This window comes from Fundulus heteroclitus, chromosome 21 (assembly GCF_011125445.2).
Source record: "Fundulus heteroclitus isolate FHET01 chromosome 21, MU-UCD_Fhet_4.1, whole genome shotgun sequence".
In the NCBI taxonomy this organism is placed as follows: domain Eukaryota; kingdom Metazoa; phylum Chordata; class Actinopteri; order Cyprinodontiformes; family Fundulidae; genus Fundulus; species Fundulus heteroclitus.
The window spans coordinates 34,369,220-34,391,554 of NC_046381.1; the positions used below are offsets into that span (position 1 = coordinate 34,369,220).

A 22,335-nucleotide genomic window follows, 5' to 3' on the forward strand; every position below is an offset into this window, starting at 1 on the left:
GGATGCTTTTGTGAGGTGGCCCAGTTAAGTAATGCCGGCCTCCACAAATTTAGTTCTTAATGTAGTAGAGGAAAACGTGGGGTTTCCAAGGAAGTTGTTGTGAAACAATGGCTCCTCATAGATCCACATCCCTGGCCCGGGGTCCTGAGTTCTTGTGACCTTTGTGTCTGCCAGGCATTAATCACCGAGCTGTAGAAAGGTGTGAGTCCTGTCAGGTCAACTTCACTTGATCTTAGCTGAAATAACTGCTTATCCGGCCCAAGCCGGCCAGCAAACCTGAGCAGCAGTCGAGCAGTAGCTAACCAGCAGCGACTGCAGCCATACAACAACCTCTATGCCGTCTACAGTCTGAAAGCCGCGGTTCTGGACAGAATGTCTACAAGTCAATGTCCTCCCTCTGCCACAGGGAGATACAAGACCGGTGCCCTCAGCCAGTGTTGACCGGACCAGAAGAAGTCCACCAGAAGCCGCTGCACCTCTTTTAGTAGGCCTGATGGTGGCACCAACACGATGAGCTTGCGCCACAGAGATGATGCGATCAGGTTATTCACTATCAGAGCTCTTCCCCTATAGGACAGGTGAGGTAGCCCTTCACATATAGCAACTTCACATAAAAAATTCATACAGTGGTTTACACAGGCCAGCCAAACTAAGCGAAGTAAAACAAATTGACGTATAATAACATTATAAGGCGCCATTTCTTTTTTAGGCCAAAAGGTGTGAAAAAGAAACCAACATAGAAACTCCCAGTAAAGCCTCAAGAAAAATTTTGTTCAAAGAAAAACTACTAGAAATTTGAGTTTTATATGGTCTATCCACATAACATCGTATTTATGTGCACCGTGCTTGGATAAACTGTGTTAGACGAAAACCAAACTTTCTCTAATAGATAAAAATTAAACATACGAGCTTGTGAAGATTGTCAGTCATCCAGGTCAGGATCAATCCAAAAAGGTTAAAAAATAAAGCTGGACTTCTATTCTGAAGCTGAAGACGTTTTGCTTCACATCCAGGAAGCGTTCTCAATTCAAAATGTCTGGAGCAGTGTGCAGGTCCAATCTTTACAGACCTGCCGGCGAGGCCTCATTAAAGCTTAGATTTGCAGTACAAGGCGATGTTGATGGTATCAGCGGAAGAGCAAATGTACAACAAATGTACAACATACTCTATAAGTTTGTATTTAACCTCATAGAGTATGTTGCACATCAGATAGTGTGGAGTACATCAGGCATTAGCCTTTCCCTAGATCCTGCAGCCAAAGACAAATATACTGAAGACAAAATAAAAGGTTACAAATCAAACTCTTCACATAAGGCTTTAAGCTACATAGCTTTAGAGTTAGTTCAAGGTTTTAAAGAGTCCAAAAAGCAGCTCAGATAGGTGCGGAAAGCAGTGAGGTTATGCTTTGGTTTTGCAAATGTGCTGGCATGTATGTGAAATTTTAATTTAAGCAATATTAATGACATATTTTATCCCAGATCCTTTAACACTAGAAATTCCAAAGAAAACGTGTTTAATATCCAGTGTAACATGGATATCCAATTTAAGGTCACACCAAAAAGTGTTACTTGTTGTGCAGGAAAGGTAGCTTTACAATCATTCACACATTCACACCCTGACGGTGCTGAGCTATGTTAGCAGCCACAGCTGCCCTGGGCCAGACTGACAGAAGCGAGGCTGCCATACATCAGTGCAAAAAGATGCTGATAACTTAACAAAGTGGTCTGTAAAACAGGAAATATAAAAAGTATCATTGGTAATGAATACCAGGAGAAAGACTCCGCAAAGGACAGCAGCTTAGAAACTTAGTAAATATAAGAAATAACTTGTAAAACAAATGAAAAAAATCAAGTGAAAAAAACTAACATAACCAGTATAAGAAAAGATGTTGCATTGGTCTAAATACAAATACTAAATACAAAAATCTCTTTACAAATTTATTTTTTTAAAGTCCTAGCCCCAGTTACCACACTATTGAATGACTCAAAAAATCTTTAGTTTTAATAGAGTTCAACATGACATGTTTGATCAGTTGTCCAAAACATTGCAGCAGTGCTCCACTAGGCTGCAAACACTACTCTGTTGATTCAGCACCTCACTCTGCAATTAAATTTGCATTTTAATAGTTCAATATGCGGCCAGTTATTCTTAATTTAGTTTAAAAAAAAATATCAGATGTTTTTTCCAAATTTGGTGGACAAGTTGACTGTCTTTGTTACTCTTTATCAGAAGCAATTATAAAAAAAGTATTTTCTGTTGTTTATTCATCTTTCAATTTGTTTGTTCTTTTTTTTTCCTTTTTTCTCTTTTTACTTTCTTCTCTTTTTTACATAGCAATCCAAACCACACTGGACCTGTTCTGTCTTGTTTTGGATTCTTGTTTAGCTTGTGTGCTGTTGTAGTTTATCCGGTCTTTATATTAGTTCTGATCTCCCTTCTGTGCTCTGTTTAGTCTTGGTTTTATCTTCTGTCTTAGGTTTGTTCTTCATGGTTATTTATGTTCTAGGGTTGGTTTAGTGTCTGTTCCTTTCACGTGTTTTCTGTCAGCTTGTTTCCTCCTGCAGCCACTTCCCTCCCTCTGATTACCTCAACCTATTTCTGGTTAATTGGCTCACTCTCTCTCCTTTGTTCTCCTGCCTTTTTAAGTCTGTCTCCTCTGCCACCTCCCTGCCAGTTCATTATCATCTCTTGTCTTGTCTTGTTCTATAGTGTCTTTCCACGGCTAGCCTCCGGTGAGTTTAAGTTCCACGTTTTCTGCCATATCCCTGTATGAGTTTTTGGACTGCCTTTTTGTGTATCATTTTTGGATTATGATTTTGACCACTGTTTTGCCAAGATCTTCTCATTAAATCCTGCATTTTCACTAACCTCGGTTGTCTGGTCGAATTCTGGGTCCTCCTGTCTCTGAGCCTCCTTGACAAACTGTTGTTATGCCATAAGCTGGTTGAATATGCTTATTATTATTATTAATTATAATTTGGTATTATAATTTAAATAATAAATCATTCAACTCAAAATTCCGCTATAACAAATATAGTTCAAATGGTGGTGATGTTAGCTATAAGCTTATAAGTATTTATACCACTAATGTATTAGTTAATTTGCTGTTATGAACTCATTTATGCTGGAATAAATGATCAGGTCGGACTGTTAACCGACCAGGTTCATCCAGCAGGCTGTGAGTACCCCAATGTAACTGCAATTAGAGTTTAAATCCTTATTCCTTATCACCATCCAATGATATTGTCTCTGTATTAATGTCAGATGTTAACTCCAAAGGAGGTTAGCTCTGATTTCTGAATACCCAGGCAACTGTGAATTGGACTGAACACAAAACAATGTCTATTCCGCAGTGGTTGGTTTTATTGAACCAAAAGCAATTCCCTGTTACAGTAATTCTCTGATTCAAACAACTTTGGAATTCTTACTCATTACTAAACTAAAACATGCAAAATATATATGTGGAAATAAAGAACAAAACAAAAATAAACAATGGATTAAAATGAGCGGTTAGCAGATCTTAACTTAACTCAAAGTTGTTTAACACCGCCCTCGAAACACCGGCATTTCACGTATCAGCATTGACAGACAGAACAGCTTCGGGAATCTCACTGGACGCTTTGATGTCTTACACAAAGCTAGTTCAGCTAAGCTACCTACAGTTCAGATATACGTCACCCTCCCAAGATGGCTGCTACGATGACGTATGAGGGGAGGTCCTAATGACGTAACCACGCTTACGCTGATAGGATAATGCCTCGCTTCGAGAGGGGGGGCAGCTAACTGGGAGTTTAAAGCAAAGCCCGCGACTTGAGCTCGGACAAAGAAATTAAACTGATAAGAAGCGAAAGAGAGAGAGGGGGGAAGCAGGGAAGAAGATGGAAAGGAATAAAGCGGTAACCCACGGCGGGGTTCTTCATGGATCACAAATCAACACAGCAAATCAATTGTAAAATGCATGCACATACAAAGAAAATGTTCAGCAAAATAATTCCAACTTCGTCGTGGAATAAAAGCATTAACCAACACCTACAAAGTTCTACCGCCTGCCCAGGCACTTCTAAACACCCTGTTGGTGAGACAGAAATGAAAGGGGGGAAAACCCCGTTACTTTGAGTTGCCTCGGGGCTGGTCCGGAACGCTCCGAGTGTGGCTTTCTGGACGCGCTTCGACGAGCGCAGTTGTCCACAGGCTGCAGCGGGACGGGGAAGAAGCTGCTTCGTTTCTTCCTCCGGGTTCAACAGTCGCTTTGTTGGCCAGACAAAAGCGGGGTCCTCTTCGATCACTGGGAGATCCGGCGTCTCTCAGTCTTTTGATCAGAGGGAATTTAAAAGTACTTATTTAAGTCGACCTCCTGTTATAAAGCAGGGAATAACCGTTGCGTCGAAAAATCTCGGTCCAGCGAGCAATCGAACACGTGGCGTGGGAATCACCCCAACGGAATCAGCTGTGTGTGTGTGTCTTCTCGGGTTGGCCAAAAGCCAGGGAAGAAGGGAGATCGTCGTGTGTGATCGGCTTTTATAGCCATCACCATAGCAACCTTATCTTGATCGGCGGCCATTTTGCCGTGTTGCGTGATGGGAGTTGGTGGCCATTTTGACCACATTGCATGATGGGAGTTGGTGGCCATTTTGACCACATGAGTTGGTGGCCATTTTGACCACATTGCATCATGGGTAACGCAGTCCGTTACGTCCCGAATTGATGCCGTTTTCTGTCACGTCTGAACTGGCACAACACTGTCATTTTTCTAAATATTTTTATTTATGTGAAAAATATTTTGGTCAAGACAAGGTTTTGTAAATTTCAAATTCAGTTTTATTGTTGTCAACATTATTCTTTGTAAAAATATTTTCGGAATATTTTACTTTATCTCGCTTTTTTGTAAAACTGAAGATATTATACTCCATGTGTCTTTTGTACTATTTCAATTATTATCTAATGGTTTTCTGAAGTAATCCTTTTTTATCTCATGATTCTTACTACCTTATTTGAGTAGCACTTACATTTTGTTGTATCCAATACAATGACAATAAAGGCTATTCTATTCTATTTACATCAGTCTTTCAGCCAAGATTCTTTTATAGCAATCAGCAATCAGATTAAAGTTTATTGTGAATTCACTAAGAAACTCTTATTTTTACCAAATTATATTTCAAACTGTGACTATTGAACTGTATGATGAATGATGCGTCATCAAGAATGGTATCTTTTTCAGCATTGTATTGCTGTACAGTATTATAACTGTAATATTCTTCCTCATTTTACTGTACATAATTAAGTTATGTTCAGTAAAATTATCTATATCATAGATTTTATAATTGATTAAGTCAATCTGTGTGTCCATAATTTGATGTCTACCAATATCAGGGTAGGTTGTTTGTATTGCTTGTGTGCTACCACAAGGTAGCCACAGGAGGGCGCAGTTGAGCTGAAGCTAAACACGGTACTGTTCCACACCTGATCCTCATCATTATCAGCTGGAGTATAAGAGGAGCAGGTTGCAGGTCTTTCCATGCCTGAGTGTTCTCCTTTGTGGTTCCTCAAGCTTGACGCACACCTGTGATTCTTTCTATTGCTCTTGTACTTTTTCTGACCAGATCCGTTTTCTCTGACTAAAGGTACCTCCTTTATTGGTTCCTGGCACCCGTGGCAGGCCACTTGGATTTTCTTTGAAACTTCTCCTGCTCAAAAACTTACCTGGAAATCAGACTCGGACCAGCAACCTCGAGGTTCCTCTGCCTCAGATCTTGTGCCCTGTCTGGTCTCCAGCACCACCATAACACACTGGCTTGTAGCTCAGATCCTGACCACCTCCCTGGCGTTCTCAACCATAGACATTATATAAGTAGACGTTTCCGTATGGCCGCCATCTTGTATGGGTCTCTCACGTGACCCCAGACTTGTTTGCACAACTAAAATAGATCATAACTCCCTGAATTTTTACCCGATTTTCACACAGATTGGTTTGACATCACCATGTCGCCAGGTGTCTATGAACCCATTCAAGCACTGAGTAAATACTTAGAAGAAATCAATACATAGATGTGCCAAAATTTTCTTCATCTGAATGTAAACAAAACTGAAGTAATACTTTTTGGACTAATAGGGGAGCGATCAAAAGTTAGCACACAGCTATAGCTAGTAAACACTGATCAGGCCTGATATCTGGGTGTAGTAATGGACTCAGACCTGAAGCTTCAAAAGCATCTGAACAGAATTACAAAGTCAGACTTCTATCACCTGAAGAACATTTCCAGGATTAAGGGACTAATGTTTTAGCAGGATCTGGAAAATCTCTTCCATGTGTTTATCTTTAGTTGAATCAATTACTTCAATGATGTCGTCACAGGTCTGCCTAAAAAGTGAATCAGACAGCTGCAGCTGATCCAGAACGCTGCTGCCTGTGTCCTCACTAGGATTAAGAAAGTAGAGCACATCACCCCAGATCTAAAGTTCTTAGACTGGCTCCCTGTGTCTCAGAGAACAGACTTTAAAATACTACTTAGTCTATAAATTATTGAAGTCTTAGAACGAAAATACATTACAGACATAGCAATATGTCATTACAGACCTTATTAGCAAAAATATATTACAGACCTTATTCCGTTACTCATCCTGTTCTGGAAAGGAGGGTCCGTCGGATAGTCGAATCTCGGATTTAGGAAGAGCAGTGTGGTTTTCGTCCTGGCCGTGGAACACTGGACCAGCTCTTCACCCTCAGCAGGATCCTGGAGGGGGCATGGGAGTTTGCACAACCAGTCTACATGTGCTTTGTGGATCTGGAGAAGGCATTTGACCGTGTCCCTCGAGGGATCCTGTGGGGGGTACTCCGGGAGTATGGAGTACCAGGCCCTTTAATAAGGGCTGTCAGGTCTCTGTACGACCGATGTCAGAGTCTGGTCCGCATTGCCGGCAGTAAGTCGGACTCGTTTCCGGTGAGAGTTGGACTCCGCTAAGGTTGCCCTTTGTCACCGATTCTGTTCATAACTTTTATGGACAGAATTTATGGGCGCAGTCAAGGTGTTGAGGGGATCTGTTTTGGTGGCCTTAGGATCACGTCTCTGCTATTCGCAGATGACGTGGTCCTATTGGCTTCATCAGGGTGTGATCTACAGCTCTCACTGGAGCGGTTCGCAGCCGAGTGTGAAGCGTCCGGGATGAAAATCAGTGCCTCCAAATCCGAGACCATGGTCTTGAACCGGAAAAGGGTAGAGTGCCTTCTCCGGGTTGGGGAGGATGTGCTGCCCCTAGTGGAGGAGTTCAAGTATCTTGGGGTCTTGTTCACGAATGAGGGGAAGATGGAGCGGGAGATCGACAGGCGTATTGGTGTGGCGTCTGCTGTGAAGCGGGCGCTGTGCCGATCCATTGTGGTGAAGAGAGAGCTGAGCCAAAAAGCGAAGCTCTCGATGTACTGGTCGATCTAAGTTCTTACCCTCATCTATGGTCACGAGCTTTGGGTCGTGACCGAAAGAACGAGATCCCGGATACAAGCGGCCGAAATGAGTTTTCTCCGTAGTGTGTCTGGGATCTTCCTTAGAGATAGGGTGAGGAGCTCAGTCATCCGGTGAGGACTCAGAGTAGAGCCGCTGCTCCTCCACGTCGAGAGGAGCCAGTTGAGGTGGCTCGGGCATCTGGTTAGGATGCCTCCTGGACGCCTCCCTGGTAAGGTGGTCTGGGCACGTCCCAGGACACGCTGGAGGGACTATGTCTCCCGGCTGGCCTGGGAACGCCTTAGGATTCCCCCTGAGGAGCTGGCCCAAGTGGCTGGGGAGAGGGACGTCTGGGCCTCCCTACCGAAGCTGCTATCCCCGCCACCCGACCCTGGATAAGCGGAAGAAGATGGATGGATGGATGGATGGATGGATGGATGGATGGATGGATGGATGGATTGATGGATCTTCCTGTTTAATCACACTTGCATTTATACAGATTTAAAAATGACAATATCTATAACAAAGCATGAAAATGTGTTCATTTTACATAAAGTTAAGGTGAACTCTGCGTCTTCTAGTTCAAAGGTTGGTACTGGTAACCCTTTGTATGACAACACTAGTGAAGTAGCTCTCAGTTTCAAAAAGGTTTAAGACCCCTGGTCTACAGAATCTAACTGCACTAGACGAAGAGAAACTAAAAAATGACTGGGAAGAGTTTGTAAATGAGCAGCTGAAATTAAAAGATTTCAGACGTAGAAGAGGAGCGTTCTAAGGCTGTCGGAGAACTCAGCACTCAGCATTGTGTGAAATTTTGAAGTTTGCCTTTTAATATTAAAATATATTTCTTGCTGAACTTAAAAACTGCTTTGTTAATGATTTATAAATTCAGCATTTCTATTCATTACTTTTGATTGCTCAGAATGTGCAGGGAAATAAACTTGATGCTTGGCTTTTTGGTCAAAAAAAAAGATTTAATCAATAAAATGAGCATTTAACATGTCATGAAAGGCACAGAAGAATTAAAAAGTAGACACAATTTTATCTAGCTTTATTTCTAAGTGTTGATTTATTTTGAGTATTTACAAATTTTAGATTGTCCCACAAGTTTGGATAAAGAAAACTTAGGCATGGTTGTTCAATAACTTTAAAGCAAGTGTCATTCCATTTGTGTTGGAGGCATAAATGGGAGAGAAGCTAAAACAGAATAGAAATTGAAGTGTTAATTCCTGAAACAAATGCTGAACATCATTACATCAAACCTGGTAAACTGGTTATAGGGAATAATTAAAAAAAAAATCTGACATTTAGAAAATAATCTCCCAACTTCCTTATCTGTATTTCTGCTGTGTTTTATATTATGCTACATTCACTGAACCTTGAAAATGGAAAGGCAAACCTTCCTAGTAGAAAGGAATGCATTAGCAATGATATTGTTATCCTAAAATGTTGTTTATCATACAGTTAATTTTCTAGGAAGAGAAAACTTCTGCATTGTGTTTTACATGGCAATTCCAAAATCTAAACAATCACAATTGGTCAACATTGTTGTGCAATGCCTCATGATGCATTTACTGTACCGCACAGAAATAGGAAACTAGGACAATCCTAGTAACAGCAAAGAAACTTTACAGTGCATATAGTTCACACAATGCATTTTGTTACACAGTTACCGTCTTAATAAAAAGAAAGTAGACACTCTTAACAACCAAACCAAATCACTTTAACTGATTTGTTAATTTCTCAGTTCAGCTGAAGTCAATTGTTTCATTTTAAGTGTAAGGCAATCCAAACTTTTAATTTGTACTTCAGTTTCTTCTTTTTCTTTTATGTAAGTGACCCCCGGCTGCTGTTTGTAAACATAATCTGTGTACTGTTCTTTTTTACTCGATCATCTATATTTTTTACAAAAACGTCTCAAATGCACAGAAAAAATGCAACTGCACTGACCTTAATCTAATGCTATAACATTAGCCCGGACCATCGAGTCAAGCAGAAATGATAGTATTCATTCAATGTGTTTATAAAATAGTACACATCTTCGAGACTATTCCACACTCATATGATTCAGTCCAATTAAAATAAATTTTTATTAAGGGGCAGCACAGTGATGCAGTGGTTAGCACTGCTGCCTTGCAGCAAGAAGGTCCTGGGTTCAAATCCAACCCTGGGTCTTTCTGCATGGATTCTCTCCGGGTACTCCGGCTTCCTCCCACAGTCCAAAAACATGACTGTTAGGTTAATTGGCCTCTCTAATTTCTCCTTAGGTGTGCGTGAATGGTTGTTTGTCCTGTCTGCCTCCATGTTGCCCTGCGACAGACTGGGGACATGTCCAGGGTGAACCCCGCCTCTCGCCCATTGACAGCTGGAGATAGGCACCAGCACCCCTCACAACCCCAGCAGGGATAGGTGTGTTAGAAAATGGATGGATGGCTAAGAATAAGCATTAATTTGAAATATGACCACACCCTCGCCTTGTCATTGCATTACTGCGCTGCTTCTTTCACAGTGCAAATGAATCAAAGCCAGCTTCATTCACAGCACAAATGACCAAGGCAGGTCGGCATCGTTCATAGAATTATCAAATCATGGCCAGCTTCTTTCATAGCACTAACGAACGAAGCAGGCTGCTACTCATTCACACTGTGACTCAGCCTATGAAGCCTGTGTTGAGGCATGAACGAACATTCAGTACGCAGATCATACTGAGAATGGCGCTGTGTCAGTTACTCGCATACTACACCAATGGACAGAGACAAAAGACAGACATGATTCTTACTTTTAATTTTGCCCTTTTATGAGGACACCAATAACTATCATTAAGAGAGCTCCATAAAATAATTATCTAAACAGCATTTGTATGTGCAGGCCTTTGAATGTAATGCCGTGCACCTGCAGCCATACAATCTTTTGCCAAAGGAGACTGCAACGGATTTTTAGATCATTTTCCCATCACTTTTATTGTTATCCTAATAAATATCACAAAATGTTTGGATAAACTTAAGGCCATTTTCTTCATCCCTAATAACTGACAAATATTTGTGCATTGAAAGATGCGGTCTTGAGATAAAGACCATCTGAACCTTTATCATTAACCATCCACTGCAAACTAAAAGTAAGTCATCACACAACAAAGGTTATTCTGTTTTTTCTTGATCACACTGATCCTCTGGACTCTCAGTAGTCTGCGTTGAGTTGTCTTCTGGCTTAGTCAGTTTTACCTCTGTGTACACAGTCTCCTGCTCTTCATTGTTTTGCACCATTACAGAGGAAGTTTCAGGATTCTCTTTGCAAAAGGTTATTTCTCCATAATAGAATTCTTCCTCTTGTTTCTTGACTGACATTTGGACATCACTTGTTTGACCCTGAAACAATAAATGTATCTTCATGCAGATCCTGTCCAAAATTTAACAGTAGTACACACTGCGAAGCTGTAAATAAATGTTCAATATTTACCCACCTGAGTCAACTGAGGAGCTGAATGTTTGGCATTAAAGCACCTGGAAAACACAAATAACATCAGGCAATGGAAGGCAAGTTTAATTGTATGACAGCATTTATACTCAAAGCTTTACAAAGTGCTTTGCAGGAAATCCAAGGAAAGGCAGAATGAAAATAACAGCATAAAAATAAAGGAAAACAAAATAGGTGTTAAAATACAGATATTAAAAGGCAGAAGACAAACATTTTAAATAATTCATTAGATTGATAAAAAGTTGCAATGCACAAAAACATTTTCAGACCTGGTTTAAAGGAACCAACAGTTTCTTCACATTTTAGGTTTGCAGGGAGTTTGTTGCATAGCTGAGGAGAATGAAAACTAAATGCTGCCTCACCTTGTTTACTTCTAGTTCTGGGAACACCTAGTAAGCAGGTCTCTGAAGACCTGGGGTTGTGCATGGTTCGTACTTAAGAAGCAATGCAGAATTTTTTTTTCGGTTATCTGACTTTTTGACACTAAAATTTATCTTATTCGATGCTAAGGATTGCATACTTTAACCTTCACATGAAGTGTTGTTGGTTAGTGCAGTCAACAGATTTCAGAGGAAAAGAAAACAAAATGGTTAAGAAATATTATGTCTTTCGTTGTGTGCTTGTTTTATGTGTAATTCTGATGTCTGATCAAAAATTTCATTATGGTAAGACATGATGATTCTTGATTCGGTTCTTGACATTGTTGCGTTTAAGATGGAGCTACAGCTAATGCTGTAATGGAGTAAATTACTCAGCAGAGTGTGGCCCAAACATTTCTGATCAGAAACGCATTGCTTGAACAACTGTCAACAGAGCTTGTGTGCTTTTGCTAAATGTTTGAAGTAAACCTTGTGTTACCTATTGGCTCATTGAAATCATAATGTGTAACAGTTTGCTTAGCGGGTTTTTCTTGTTAGCAAATTTTGCAAGGCTTCTACCAAAAAAACGAACATTATGAAGTACTAAATATAGTTTGAATATAGCCATAGTTCGTTTGAAATTTATGATTATTTATTTATTCAGTTGTATGCTCTGTCATCAATGCATACATTTATATGTTTAAGGGTTTTCACCTGAAAAACTGACTGAAAATGTCTTTCAATTCCTGTGAGAACATAAATGATGCAAGAATGTTTAGTCAGTGAGTGGTAGCCAGCTGATTTGCCTCTGATATAATATTAAACATCACAAAAAATGAAGATAGTGTTGGTGGTCTTTGGGCGAGAGTTGGGGTACACCCTGTAGAGGCCGCTAGTCGGCCACAGGGCAATGTAGAGACACAAAGGACCAAACCATGCACGCACACTTAAACCTAAGGGCAAACTCCATGCAGAAAAAAAAAGCAGGCCATGGTCAGAACCCAAGACCTTCTTCCTGCATGACAACAGTGGTACCTACTGTAGCACTGTGCAGCCATAATTCTTGACAACAAAAGTTTAAAATAAATTTTAAGTGAACATTATTTAATTATTTGAGGGGAGATATAGGCCTACAGATCCCAATAATTAGGTCTAGACTAGCATTAGTTTTGACCATGATCAGTTAACTAAGATTTTAGTGGATAGTGGATCTTTGTTATGTCTCTGCTCTGTCTTCCATGTCCTGCTTTGTTTTGTTGTATCTGTGACCAGCAGCTTGCTTTTCTTCACCTTTGCCTTGCCCCTGTCTGACTCTCCATAGGCCCCAGTTTTCTGGACCTAGACCTCCAGACCTGTTCCTTAACCTCTGCCTGTCCCTCTGGATTTTTTCTGCCTGCCTCTGCCCGCTGTGTAGAACCCACACCCAGACTCAGGATTACCCGTTAGACTCTTCCTCATTCACAGCGTTTAGGGGTCTCTGTTTTTGCCACATTCTCTGTGGCAGTTTCCATCAGGACTCGCTTGGAGCCCCAGGTTCTAATTATCAGATTCAGGGAAACCTCCTGGACCCAGCGTAATGAGCCTGCTGGTCTGATCCTGTCAGCAGTCACTGCCACACTACTGCCTGCTTGTTCAGCTAGCACTGTCAATTAGATCTCAGCAGTTACACCTGCAGTGACGGCATTCCTTGTTTGCCTGCCTGTTGTGACCAGCTCTCGTTCTGTGGTTTTCTGCCTGTTTGCCTTGCCCTCTCCCTAGTCTCCAGTTGGCTTCTGTTTCTGGACACCGAAGCCTGAACCATCTCTTTACTTTGCCTGTGCCCCTACCTGATTCTGCTGCCTCCCGTTTACCGACTCTAGCCTGGACTCCGGATTCCCCGATTGCTTCAGCCTCTGTCTGGTGACCTCTGCTTGGAGTTCGCTACCTGTGACTGACGCTCATGCCTGGATTCTGGATTCATCCTCTGCATTTGCCCTACTGGAGACCTCAGCCTGTCCCCATGATTACCTGTTCATTAACCTAGCCCTGACATCGGATTCTAACGACACTAAGGGGATCAATCGTTTACTGATTCAGATTATCTCTGAAGCCGACAGGACTGGTGCAACCTCCCGGTCATTGAGAAGGTTAGTGGCTTTTGTTCAGTGCTCGTTCAACCTTTAATGAGCTGGTCCTGGCCACTAACCTGTCTCTCCTTTTTACAGTGGCTCCTGTGTGTGTTTCTGTCCATTCCTAATCATATACATCAGCATTTTAATAAATCTGTTAAATCTTCCTTGGTGTCTTATTTTTTTCAGTATTGTTCTGATCTCACAAATTACTAGTCTGCCACTAAATGGTCTCTTGGTTCTTCAGTGGTTCCTGTGTGCATTTCCAGTTGTTTCTTGCCTCACATCCGCATTTATAATTTTAATACCCAAGAAAATTCACCTGCTGTACGACTGAATATTGGGTCTTCTGTTACTGTTACAGAATTTTACACATGTTTTAAAATGATGCAGTTTACAACTATTGTAAACGAACCCTGTTGTACCACAAGTTGAATTTCCTGTGAACCACTTTCACTCTACAAAGCCCACTGTTGAAATTCCACACAAGAAAGTGACTTATAGACTCTGGAGTCACTGGCAGACAAACTCTGTGCCTTGATTTTATTGCTGATAAAAAGGTAAACATTTTTAATTTTTAATATAAAATCCAGTTTGTTCAGAATGCTGGTAAAACTCAAAGAGGACCATTTACACTAAAGGAGAATAGCTGTATTTACACCAGCTAGGGAGCTGACAAATTAGGGAGTTAGTTTTGAAACTTTCATCCTTCCCAACAGAGAAAGTGGACCTTCCAACTGTCATATCACTTTTGTTGCAAAAAAGATGAAAAAGCACACTGAAAAATGTATACATGGATATGAAACATAACATTTAGAAAACATAGCTTAAGTTTAGTTGTTTTACACAATTTAACTTATGAAACTTACCAAAGAATAGCAAACAAACAGGCAAACACCAAACATCCCGCTGGAATCGTTCCCCAATAAAGGGGCCCACACAGAAAACCTTAATGAAACAAACGAAACATGCTGAGTGAAAAATGGTCTTGCATAATAGCTTAAATGTTTGAGGAAAGTAAGTTCAATATAGTGACCAATTTACCTGTGACAGGAAAATAAATCACTGAAGATCTCTGATGACCCAGATCATTTGTAGCCTCACAGTAATACTCTCCTCCCTCAGTAGCATTGAAGCTGTAAACCTGCCCCACAGATACATTAATAGCTCCATGTTTGCTGTTCCTGAACCAGGTGAAGCTGGCAGGAGGCTTGGCTCTGCTGGAGCAGCTCAGCTCCACCCAGCTACCTGCTGACACCAAACCTGATGGACTGATGGATGCTGAGGTGTCTTTAGGAGCATCTGAGGAAAATGGGACACACATTAACTTTACTGATCAGAAACAGCTGAACCATGACGTGCTGACAGGATCACTTACATGAAACACTGAGAGTCACTTCTGTCTCTGCTGTCTTGTTTCCTCCATTCACAGGATATGTGGCAGAACAGCTGATGTTGTATCCATCATGTGTGTCTGACAGAGTGATGGTCTCCTGGATTTTAGTTGTAAAGGTTCCCTCTGTGTTTTTCTCTGTTTGTCTGTGAGAGTCTTGTTGGAGATTCCAGGTGAGTTCAGGAGGTGAGTGTGGACAGGGAGTCAAAGCTGAGCAGCTGATAGTGACAGACTGATGCTCCTTCAGATCAGCAGGGATGTTAATGCTGGGACTCCAAGGAGAATCTGGGAGTTTCACATTATACAGAGAGTTTCCAAAGTGAAACATACCATAGAAAATATTTACAATAAAAGGCTTAACAGTTGCCAGTTGGTGGCAAATATATAGTTTACTTGTTGCAAACATGGAAAATATGTAGATACTCTTTGTAGTTGTTCAGTGTTATGTTTATTATCATGAATATAAAAAAAACATCTGGAAAAATGTTTCATATACTGATTCTATTCCCAACACAGCGATAATTCTTGTTTTGAATCAATAATGATTTCAAAATAACAAGTTAACATATAAAGGTTAAAAGTTAGGATCTTTTTTTAAGTCATAGACACCATGTTTTGTTGTTGCTGAAAAAGTTTGTGGCAAGGTTGTATATTTCTCAACTGTGTAAATATTTTAATTTATGAACCACTTTTTATTTACATAACAAATCTTAAAAGACAATGAATTAACTTTTTTCAGTACTTTATATTATAATATTTTAATTTCACCAAAATGCTTCTTCTTATTGAAAGAAGTATTAAAGTGGCTTTGCCAGATTAGGGTTCAACCTTAAAAACTTGGAGCTCATCACCAAAGATATATCGCTAAAATATCAGCAGAAATATAAAAAAGTAATTATATCAGCCATTTGATTCCTGCAATACCTATTAAGTATTGAAATATATTTTCAAACAGACTGCAAAATAAAACACAAAACAATAAAAATAGATACACACACACACACACATACATACATATATATATATATATATATATATATATATATATATATATATATATATATATATATTATTCTGCTTCTTTGAAATATTATCTTCTGAGAGATTAATTGAAATCATATTCCATTAGCATAAGCTTATTGGAGGAACTAAGATCATCAAAATATATCAGAGGTGTAAATCTTTCTGATTTACATTCACCTCAGTATCATAGTATAATAAAACAAAAACTTTCTTACCTCTTATTTTTATCTCAACAGGCTGACAAACAGCTGTTGCCATAAACGGCCAGTTATGAATTCGGAGGAAGTATTTGTCTGTATGACTTGTTTTTAAATTAGGAAACAGAGTGGTGCAGTTTTCTTCTGTCAGGTTTCCGATCATACTCAGTGAATATATGTTAACTGAGCCACTGCTGTTAAAAATGACAGGGCTTGGGTTGGCATTAAAATTTGTGGTGCCTCTCAACCAAACTCCATAAATAGTTCTGGTCTTGTCATATCTGGAATCCGTTGAATTAAAGCTGCAAGGCAGTAGCAAACAAGATCCACTCAGTGCTTCAATCTGCCCAGGTGTGTCAACAATGAGGACTGGATCGGGACAAACAGCCAAAGCACCTGTAAAAACAGACCAATGAACATAATTTGGCAGCAAAATCTGATGCAGCATCTTATAAGAAGTGCTTTTAAACCAAATAAAGATCAAATGTTTCAGACTAAAAATGATTCATGTGACATCTCCAAATGAAAAGACATAAACAAACAGCTCACTGGGAAGAAAGAAGACACTCAGTAACATGTTGACTGCCAGCACGTTCTCACACAGAGCTGCCATCAGACTCTGATCGTCCTCCTGGAAAGAAAAGGTTTTTATAAAATCTGGTCCTAAATAAATGCTGTTCAACATATAATATATATACGCTACCAGTCAAAGGTTTGGACTCTCCATCTCATTCAAGGATTCATCTTTATTTTTATTAACTTTGGAAACTCCTTCAAGGCTGTTGGAAAACCATCTCAGGCGACAACCTCATGTATCCCATTAAGAGAATGCCAACAGTGACCAAAATAGTAAATAAAACAAACGGGGTGCTATTTTAAAGAATATCAAATAAAACTACACAGTTTTGCTTCATAGTTTTGATTTCTTCACCATGTATCAACAATATAGAAAGCAATAAAATTAAGGAAAAGCCATTGAATATTTCAACATATATATTTGCCTTTTTATATTTTAGACATAAAAGTGAAAAAAGAAAGCAGAGAAGAAATTTTGCGCTTTGAGGTTGCTGAAAATCTCACTTCTACATCAGAACAAAAGTCCAAAGATCTGAAAATCAACTAAAAACGGTTACAATTAATTGATAAACTGAAGCAAATTACTTACTTTGAGCAAAACCTAGAACAGACGTAATCCACTATTTAAGTCAAAAATCCAGCAAATGAAGTGGTGACCCCAGTAGCTGCATGCAGACAAAAGGACAGCATAATATATTCAGGTGGAGCTAGTGATGATTTGTCCAAAGATACAGACTGAATCAGAGCAGAAGTGAAAAAGGGAAGCCAGTGAAAAACTAATCAGAGGACAAGAGCATAACAGTACAATGAATATTAGAATTCAGCAATAAAACTAAAACAAAAGTAAAATAAAAAGTATCAACACTTGAGCAGAAATTAGAAATAATATTTTGTTTCTCTATAGGGAGCTCTAATGTGGTTCAGAGAACTTGACAGGCGTTTCAGGGACTTGTGGCCCTTTTTACACCAGCTCCACTCGGCTCCGCCTGCTGTGCGAGCATTTCAACTACAGTCTCTTTTTGTACCTCTTCTAGTAGTCTGACAGGAGCGGAGTACGTCTAAAGCTGGAATGGAATGTGAAGTGAGCAGACTGCTGTTCAATCGACTGACCAAGAACAAGGAGAAACGAGAAGGTTTTCACAGAGGAAGTGCAAGGAAAAGTTAAACTGAAGAGCGACATTATTATTATTAACGACAATGATGAATCAAGTAGGTCATACCAAAATACACTATTTACAGTCCATAATTCACGCCTCAAAGAAATAAAAAAATAAAACAAAACAGGATTCTTAAGCTTTCTTAAGCATACTGAGACACGCGTGTTGTATTTAATTACCTAAATAAGATGCACAGATTTAGTGAGACTTTCTCTCATTTTACAAGCACTGAAAGTTATTAAGTTTTGTCTCTAAAGAGTGTTTGGTTAAAGAGTGTTTAAAACCTTAAACAGTATTAAAAATGCTTTTATTTTTATTTCAGATGGAATTTAGTATTCAATGAACCCCCAATGTGTGTGTGTGTGTGTGTGTGTGTGTGTGTGTGTGTGTGTGTGTGTGTGTGTGTGTGTGTGTGTGTGTGTGTGTGTTGTGGCGGCAGGTGTAGAGGGGGGGCCCAAAAAGACTGCGTTGTCCCGGGCCCTAGCAAAGCTGTCAGCTGGCCTGAGGAGCGGTGTGGTTTTCATACCCGCCGTAGAACAGTGGACCAGCTCTACACCCTCTTCAGGGTCTTGGAGGGGTCATGTGAGTTCACCCAACCAGTTTACATTTTTGTGGACTTGTAGGAGGCGTTCAACTATGTACCCTGGAGACTTCTGTGGGTGGTGCTTTGGAAATATGCTGTGCCAGACCCTCTTTCACAAGTTGTGCTGTCCTTGTACGACATTTACCAGAACTTGATCCGTATTTTCAGAGAGGGCTTGAATTACGATATCGGTTTGAAAAGCAAAGCCTGCTACATCTGTGGTTACTCCATCATGCTCTGCTCCAAAATTTCTTGGCGCTCGAGGAGAACATGTGTGATCATCATCATTACAAGCAGAATCCAAACCTAATTGGATAGGATTACAAAGTTTCAATTCAAATGTTAAAATGACAAATCTGCTTCCCTATTTGGTCAAAAATAAGTTGTTTTCATCCGATATTTAAATAAACGTTAATTTTATTGTGAATATTAAAAATAATGTATTCATCTTGTGGTTGACAATCTCTATTTACACCATTTAAATTTGACAAGTCGGAGGTTGTTGTTGTTCTTTTTACTGTTACTGTTTACTGTTTTACTGCTCCGGAACGGAGCAGGAAATTGGAGTTGTTCTGTATTTTGACAGTGAACAACAGGTAGCGAGTCTGCTGACAGTGATGTTTTGAGTAGTCACGGTAAATGTGTGTTTACTGTTGTCACTAATTAAAATAACAAAGCAGTTGCTCGGTCGGTCAGACATTCATGTACCTGATCGGAATGGAACAGTCATGGAGGATGTGGAATCTGGCGGTAAATCTCAGCGCTAAGCCTCAACATATCTTACAAACGGCACATTATTAGATGTTTGATAGGAAAGTTAAATTTGGAGAAAATATTTAAAGTTCTAACGATAAGGTAAGATAAAAGATCAATCAACAGTTAAATTGTGTGACTAGAACTAGTATATGCAATGACATTTGTTAAATACACACACAGGCACAGATGTTTATTTTTTTCTCATTCTGTGTCTGAGCTTCTGAAAAAATACCCGAACTTCCTTATCTGTATTCTATTGTGTTTTCAATTATGCTACATTCACTAAACCTTGAAAATAGGAAGGCAACCCTTCCTAGTGGGAAAGAAAACATTAGCAACAATATTGTTCTCCTGATATGTTGTTTATTAAACAGTTGATTTTATAAGAAGTGAGAAGTTTTGCATTGTCTTTTACATGGTGATTCCAAAATCTGAATAATCACTATTGATCATCTTTGTAGTGCTACTCCTCGTAATGTATTTACCGTACCACAGAGTCAAGACATTACTCGCAACAGCAAAGAAACTATATTACAGTGTATAGATCACACAATACATTTTGTTACACAGTTACTGTCTTATATTAAAAGAAAGTAGACGCTCTTTCAGTCTGGAACATTTACACATCAAGACATAACATTATTTACAGCCATCCTTAAAGGTATACTATGCAACCGGGGTTGATTTTCCAGCGAGGCTCCCCCCAGAGGGCGAAAGTAAAAGTGCACTGTCATAAAGATGCTCAGCTGTTCTGGTTTCTCCGTCAACAGGCGCGGTTGTTTTGAGCTTAGCAGACAGGCGAACGCGACGAAAAATGGAAAAAACGGCAGTACAAACAATGACTAACACAGTGAAGGTATGAACATCAAGCTTCCCGCAGCGCTATCTTGGCGAGGCGGCCAGCCGCCGCCACCGCCGCCTCGCCAAGCCGCGGCCGCCTCGCCAGTTTTATTATTATTATTATTATTTTTTTTTTATGTTGGCGAGACGCTACCCCCACCGCCTCGCCAAGCCGCGGCCGCCGCCGCCGCCTCGCCGCCGCCGCGGTAGCGTCTCGCCGACATAAAAAAAAAAAAAATAATAATAATAATAATAATAATAATAATAAAACTCGATATGCTTCCATGTTTATTTGACGTTAACACGCGGTTCTTTGTTGTTGCATTCGCGCGTCCATATAGTGAATGGCAGGGCAAAAACACATGGAGTTCTCGCCGTAAAGCGAGACTTCTGTGTGTGCGGGCCGTGAGCTCTTGCAATTGCAAGTGCGGTATTTCCGCCAAAGACCCCCAGGGCGGCCGAGAAAACCTTTGTTCGACCTGAAATGACTCATTTAATCATCCAAAATGGTATGGAACACATTAATTAACTGAAAAATGTTGCATAGTATGCCTTTAAGTATGGGAAAAAAACACAAAATATTTACTGTGAATCCTTTATTTAAAAAAGAATTGTGAAATTCAAATTGTCTAAGCAACTTAAGTTCACCCTGAGATTAAACAGCATGAGGGGGGAAATTGCAGCTTGAATTTGAAGTTGTCATTTTCTGTCTGAGCATGGCTTTGTTGGCACGAGGTATTTGTGCTTATATGCTGTATTTACAGTAGTTTTGCCTGTGAAATGGTGATAGTAATGACCAAAATGTGCAGCTTTGGTCTTTTCAACCGGGTTTATGTTTACAGAGTGCCAAGGTCGTGTGGTTGTAAGACAAACCCAAATCATCACCACTCCATCGCCATGCTTAAACTTTGATATGAGATATTTGTGCTTGGTTTGGATTTGACCATACTTTGACCATAATTTGGTAATTTTTTTCCAAAAGCATGAGATTTCAGGAAAGGGTAAGAAACATTTAACATACTAACTGAGGTTTGTAGAGTCTGAGAGGTAGCTTTTACAATTTTTGTAGTTTCTCATTTCGTTTATAGTAAATCTGAAGGGGTTTCCACTGCTGGAAATTTTTGGCAATAGTTTAAATCATTTTGATCTTGTGATAAATGTTTTCTCTATTGAATGCAGTGTTACAAATTGTTAAGAAATCACTTTATGACCCTTGAATGATTGCCAGCAACAATTGCTTTTTCTAAGGTTACTGCTGATTTCGTCCCTCTTGAGTCTGAACTGTGTCTGCGATGTAATTACTCTTGGGTAGCATAACCAATGATATTCTAAGACTAAAAGTCAAAAATATTTCTCTAAAGTGTCCACAAACAACAGAGCAGGCAGAACAATCAATGTTGGATGGAAAAAAGCCTGAGACCCAACACAAAACTGTGAAGGGATCTTTTTAGCTGCATTTGAAGCATCATAACCAATCAGAATTATTTAAGCAGACAGGATGAAAGGAACAGGTTTGTATTCAATATTTTTCAAAGCTATCATTGCAATATAAAGAGTCTACAGTCCATTTGTCAATTTAGTTTAAAGAAACTATGATTAACTGTACAGGAGAATTATTAGAATCACCAAGACCTAAAATGTACCTTTTTGTTGTTGCTTTCCTTATTATTCCCCTTGGTTCTATGAGGACGCCAAAAAATTTCAATAAGATAGGTTCATAAAATAATGATCTAAACAGCATTTGTATTTGTGGAGCTTTGACTGTAGTGATGTGCACTCACAGCCTTTATATCTTTTTCCAAAAGAAACTGCAATATAAATTTTTTTTCTCATCACTTTTATTGTTACCTTAATAAATGCCACAAAATAATGTGATAGACTTTTAAGTCAAATTTGGTCAACCCTAAAAAACAACTGACAAAACCATGTGTATTGGAGGATGAGAAGGCCTTCAGCAGAGTGAGAAAATTAGACCCCAATGTCCTCCCGCAGCCTAAGCCTACATCAGCACAACTACAGAGATAGCTCAGGGTAACCTAAGCCAATCTAACTATTAGTTTAGGAAAAAAGGAACATTTTAAGTAGTCTTAAAAGTAGACAGGGTGTCTGTCTCACAGACCAAAAGACCTGACCTGCAGTCTGAGAGCGAAGTGCTCTGTTAGGAACATACGGGGTAATCAGAGCTCTGATATATGATGGACCTTGATTATTAAGGAAAATTTTGAATTCTCTTCTTGATTTAACGAATAGCCAATGAATGGAAGCTAAAATTGCAGAAATATGATCTCTCTTGTCAATTTTCATCAGAACTCTTGCTGTAGCAAATCTCCTTACTTATGACATCCAACCACAACAACCTACACATACTTCATACATTCAGCAGCAACGCAATCACCTCACACAACCACGTCAACCTCCATACCACCATCAATAATC

General features: G+C 39.6%; 1 protein-coding gene across 1 annotated transcript in view; it reads right to left on the minus strand.

Annotated features, from left to right (window-relative positions):
- Positions 1–9,888: 9,888 nt before the first annotated feature.
- LOC118556788 (vascular cell adhesion protein 1-like) overlaps positions 9,889–22,335 on the minus strand; it is a 52,271-nt gene continuing 39,824 nt past the window's right edge. The window contains exons 11-15 of the mRNA XM_036125117.1: positions 14,753–15,052; positions 14,419–14,676; positions 14,244–14,322; positions 10,894–10,933; positions 9,889–10,798 (exon numbers count right to left, since the gene is read on the minus strand). Coding sequence (XP_035981010.1) covers positions 10,571–10,798; positions 10,894–10,933; positions 14,244–14,322; positions 14,419–14,676; positions 14,753–15,052 — 905 coding nt within the window. The 3' untranslated portion in view covers positions 9,889–10,570. The remainder of the gene's footprint in view (positions 10,799–10,893; positions 10,934–14,243; positions 14,323–14,418; positions 14,677–14,752; positions 15,053–22,335) is intronic.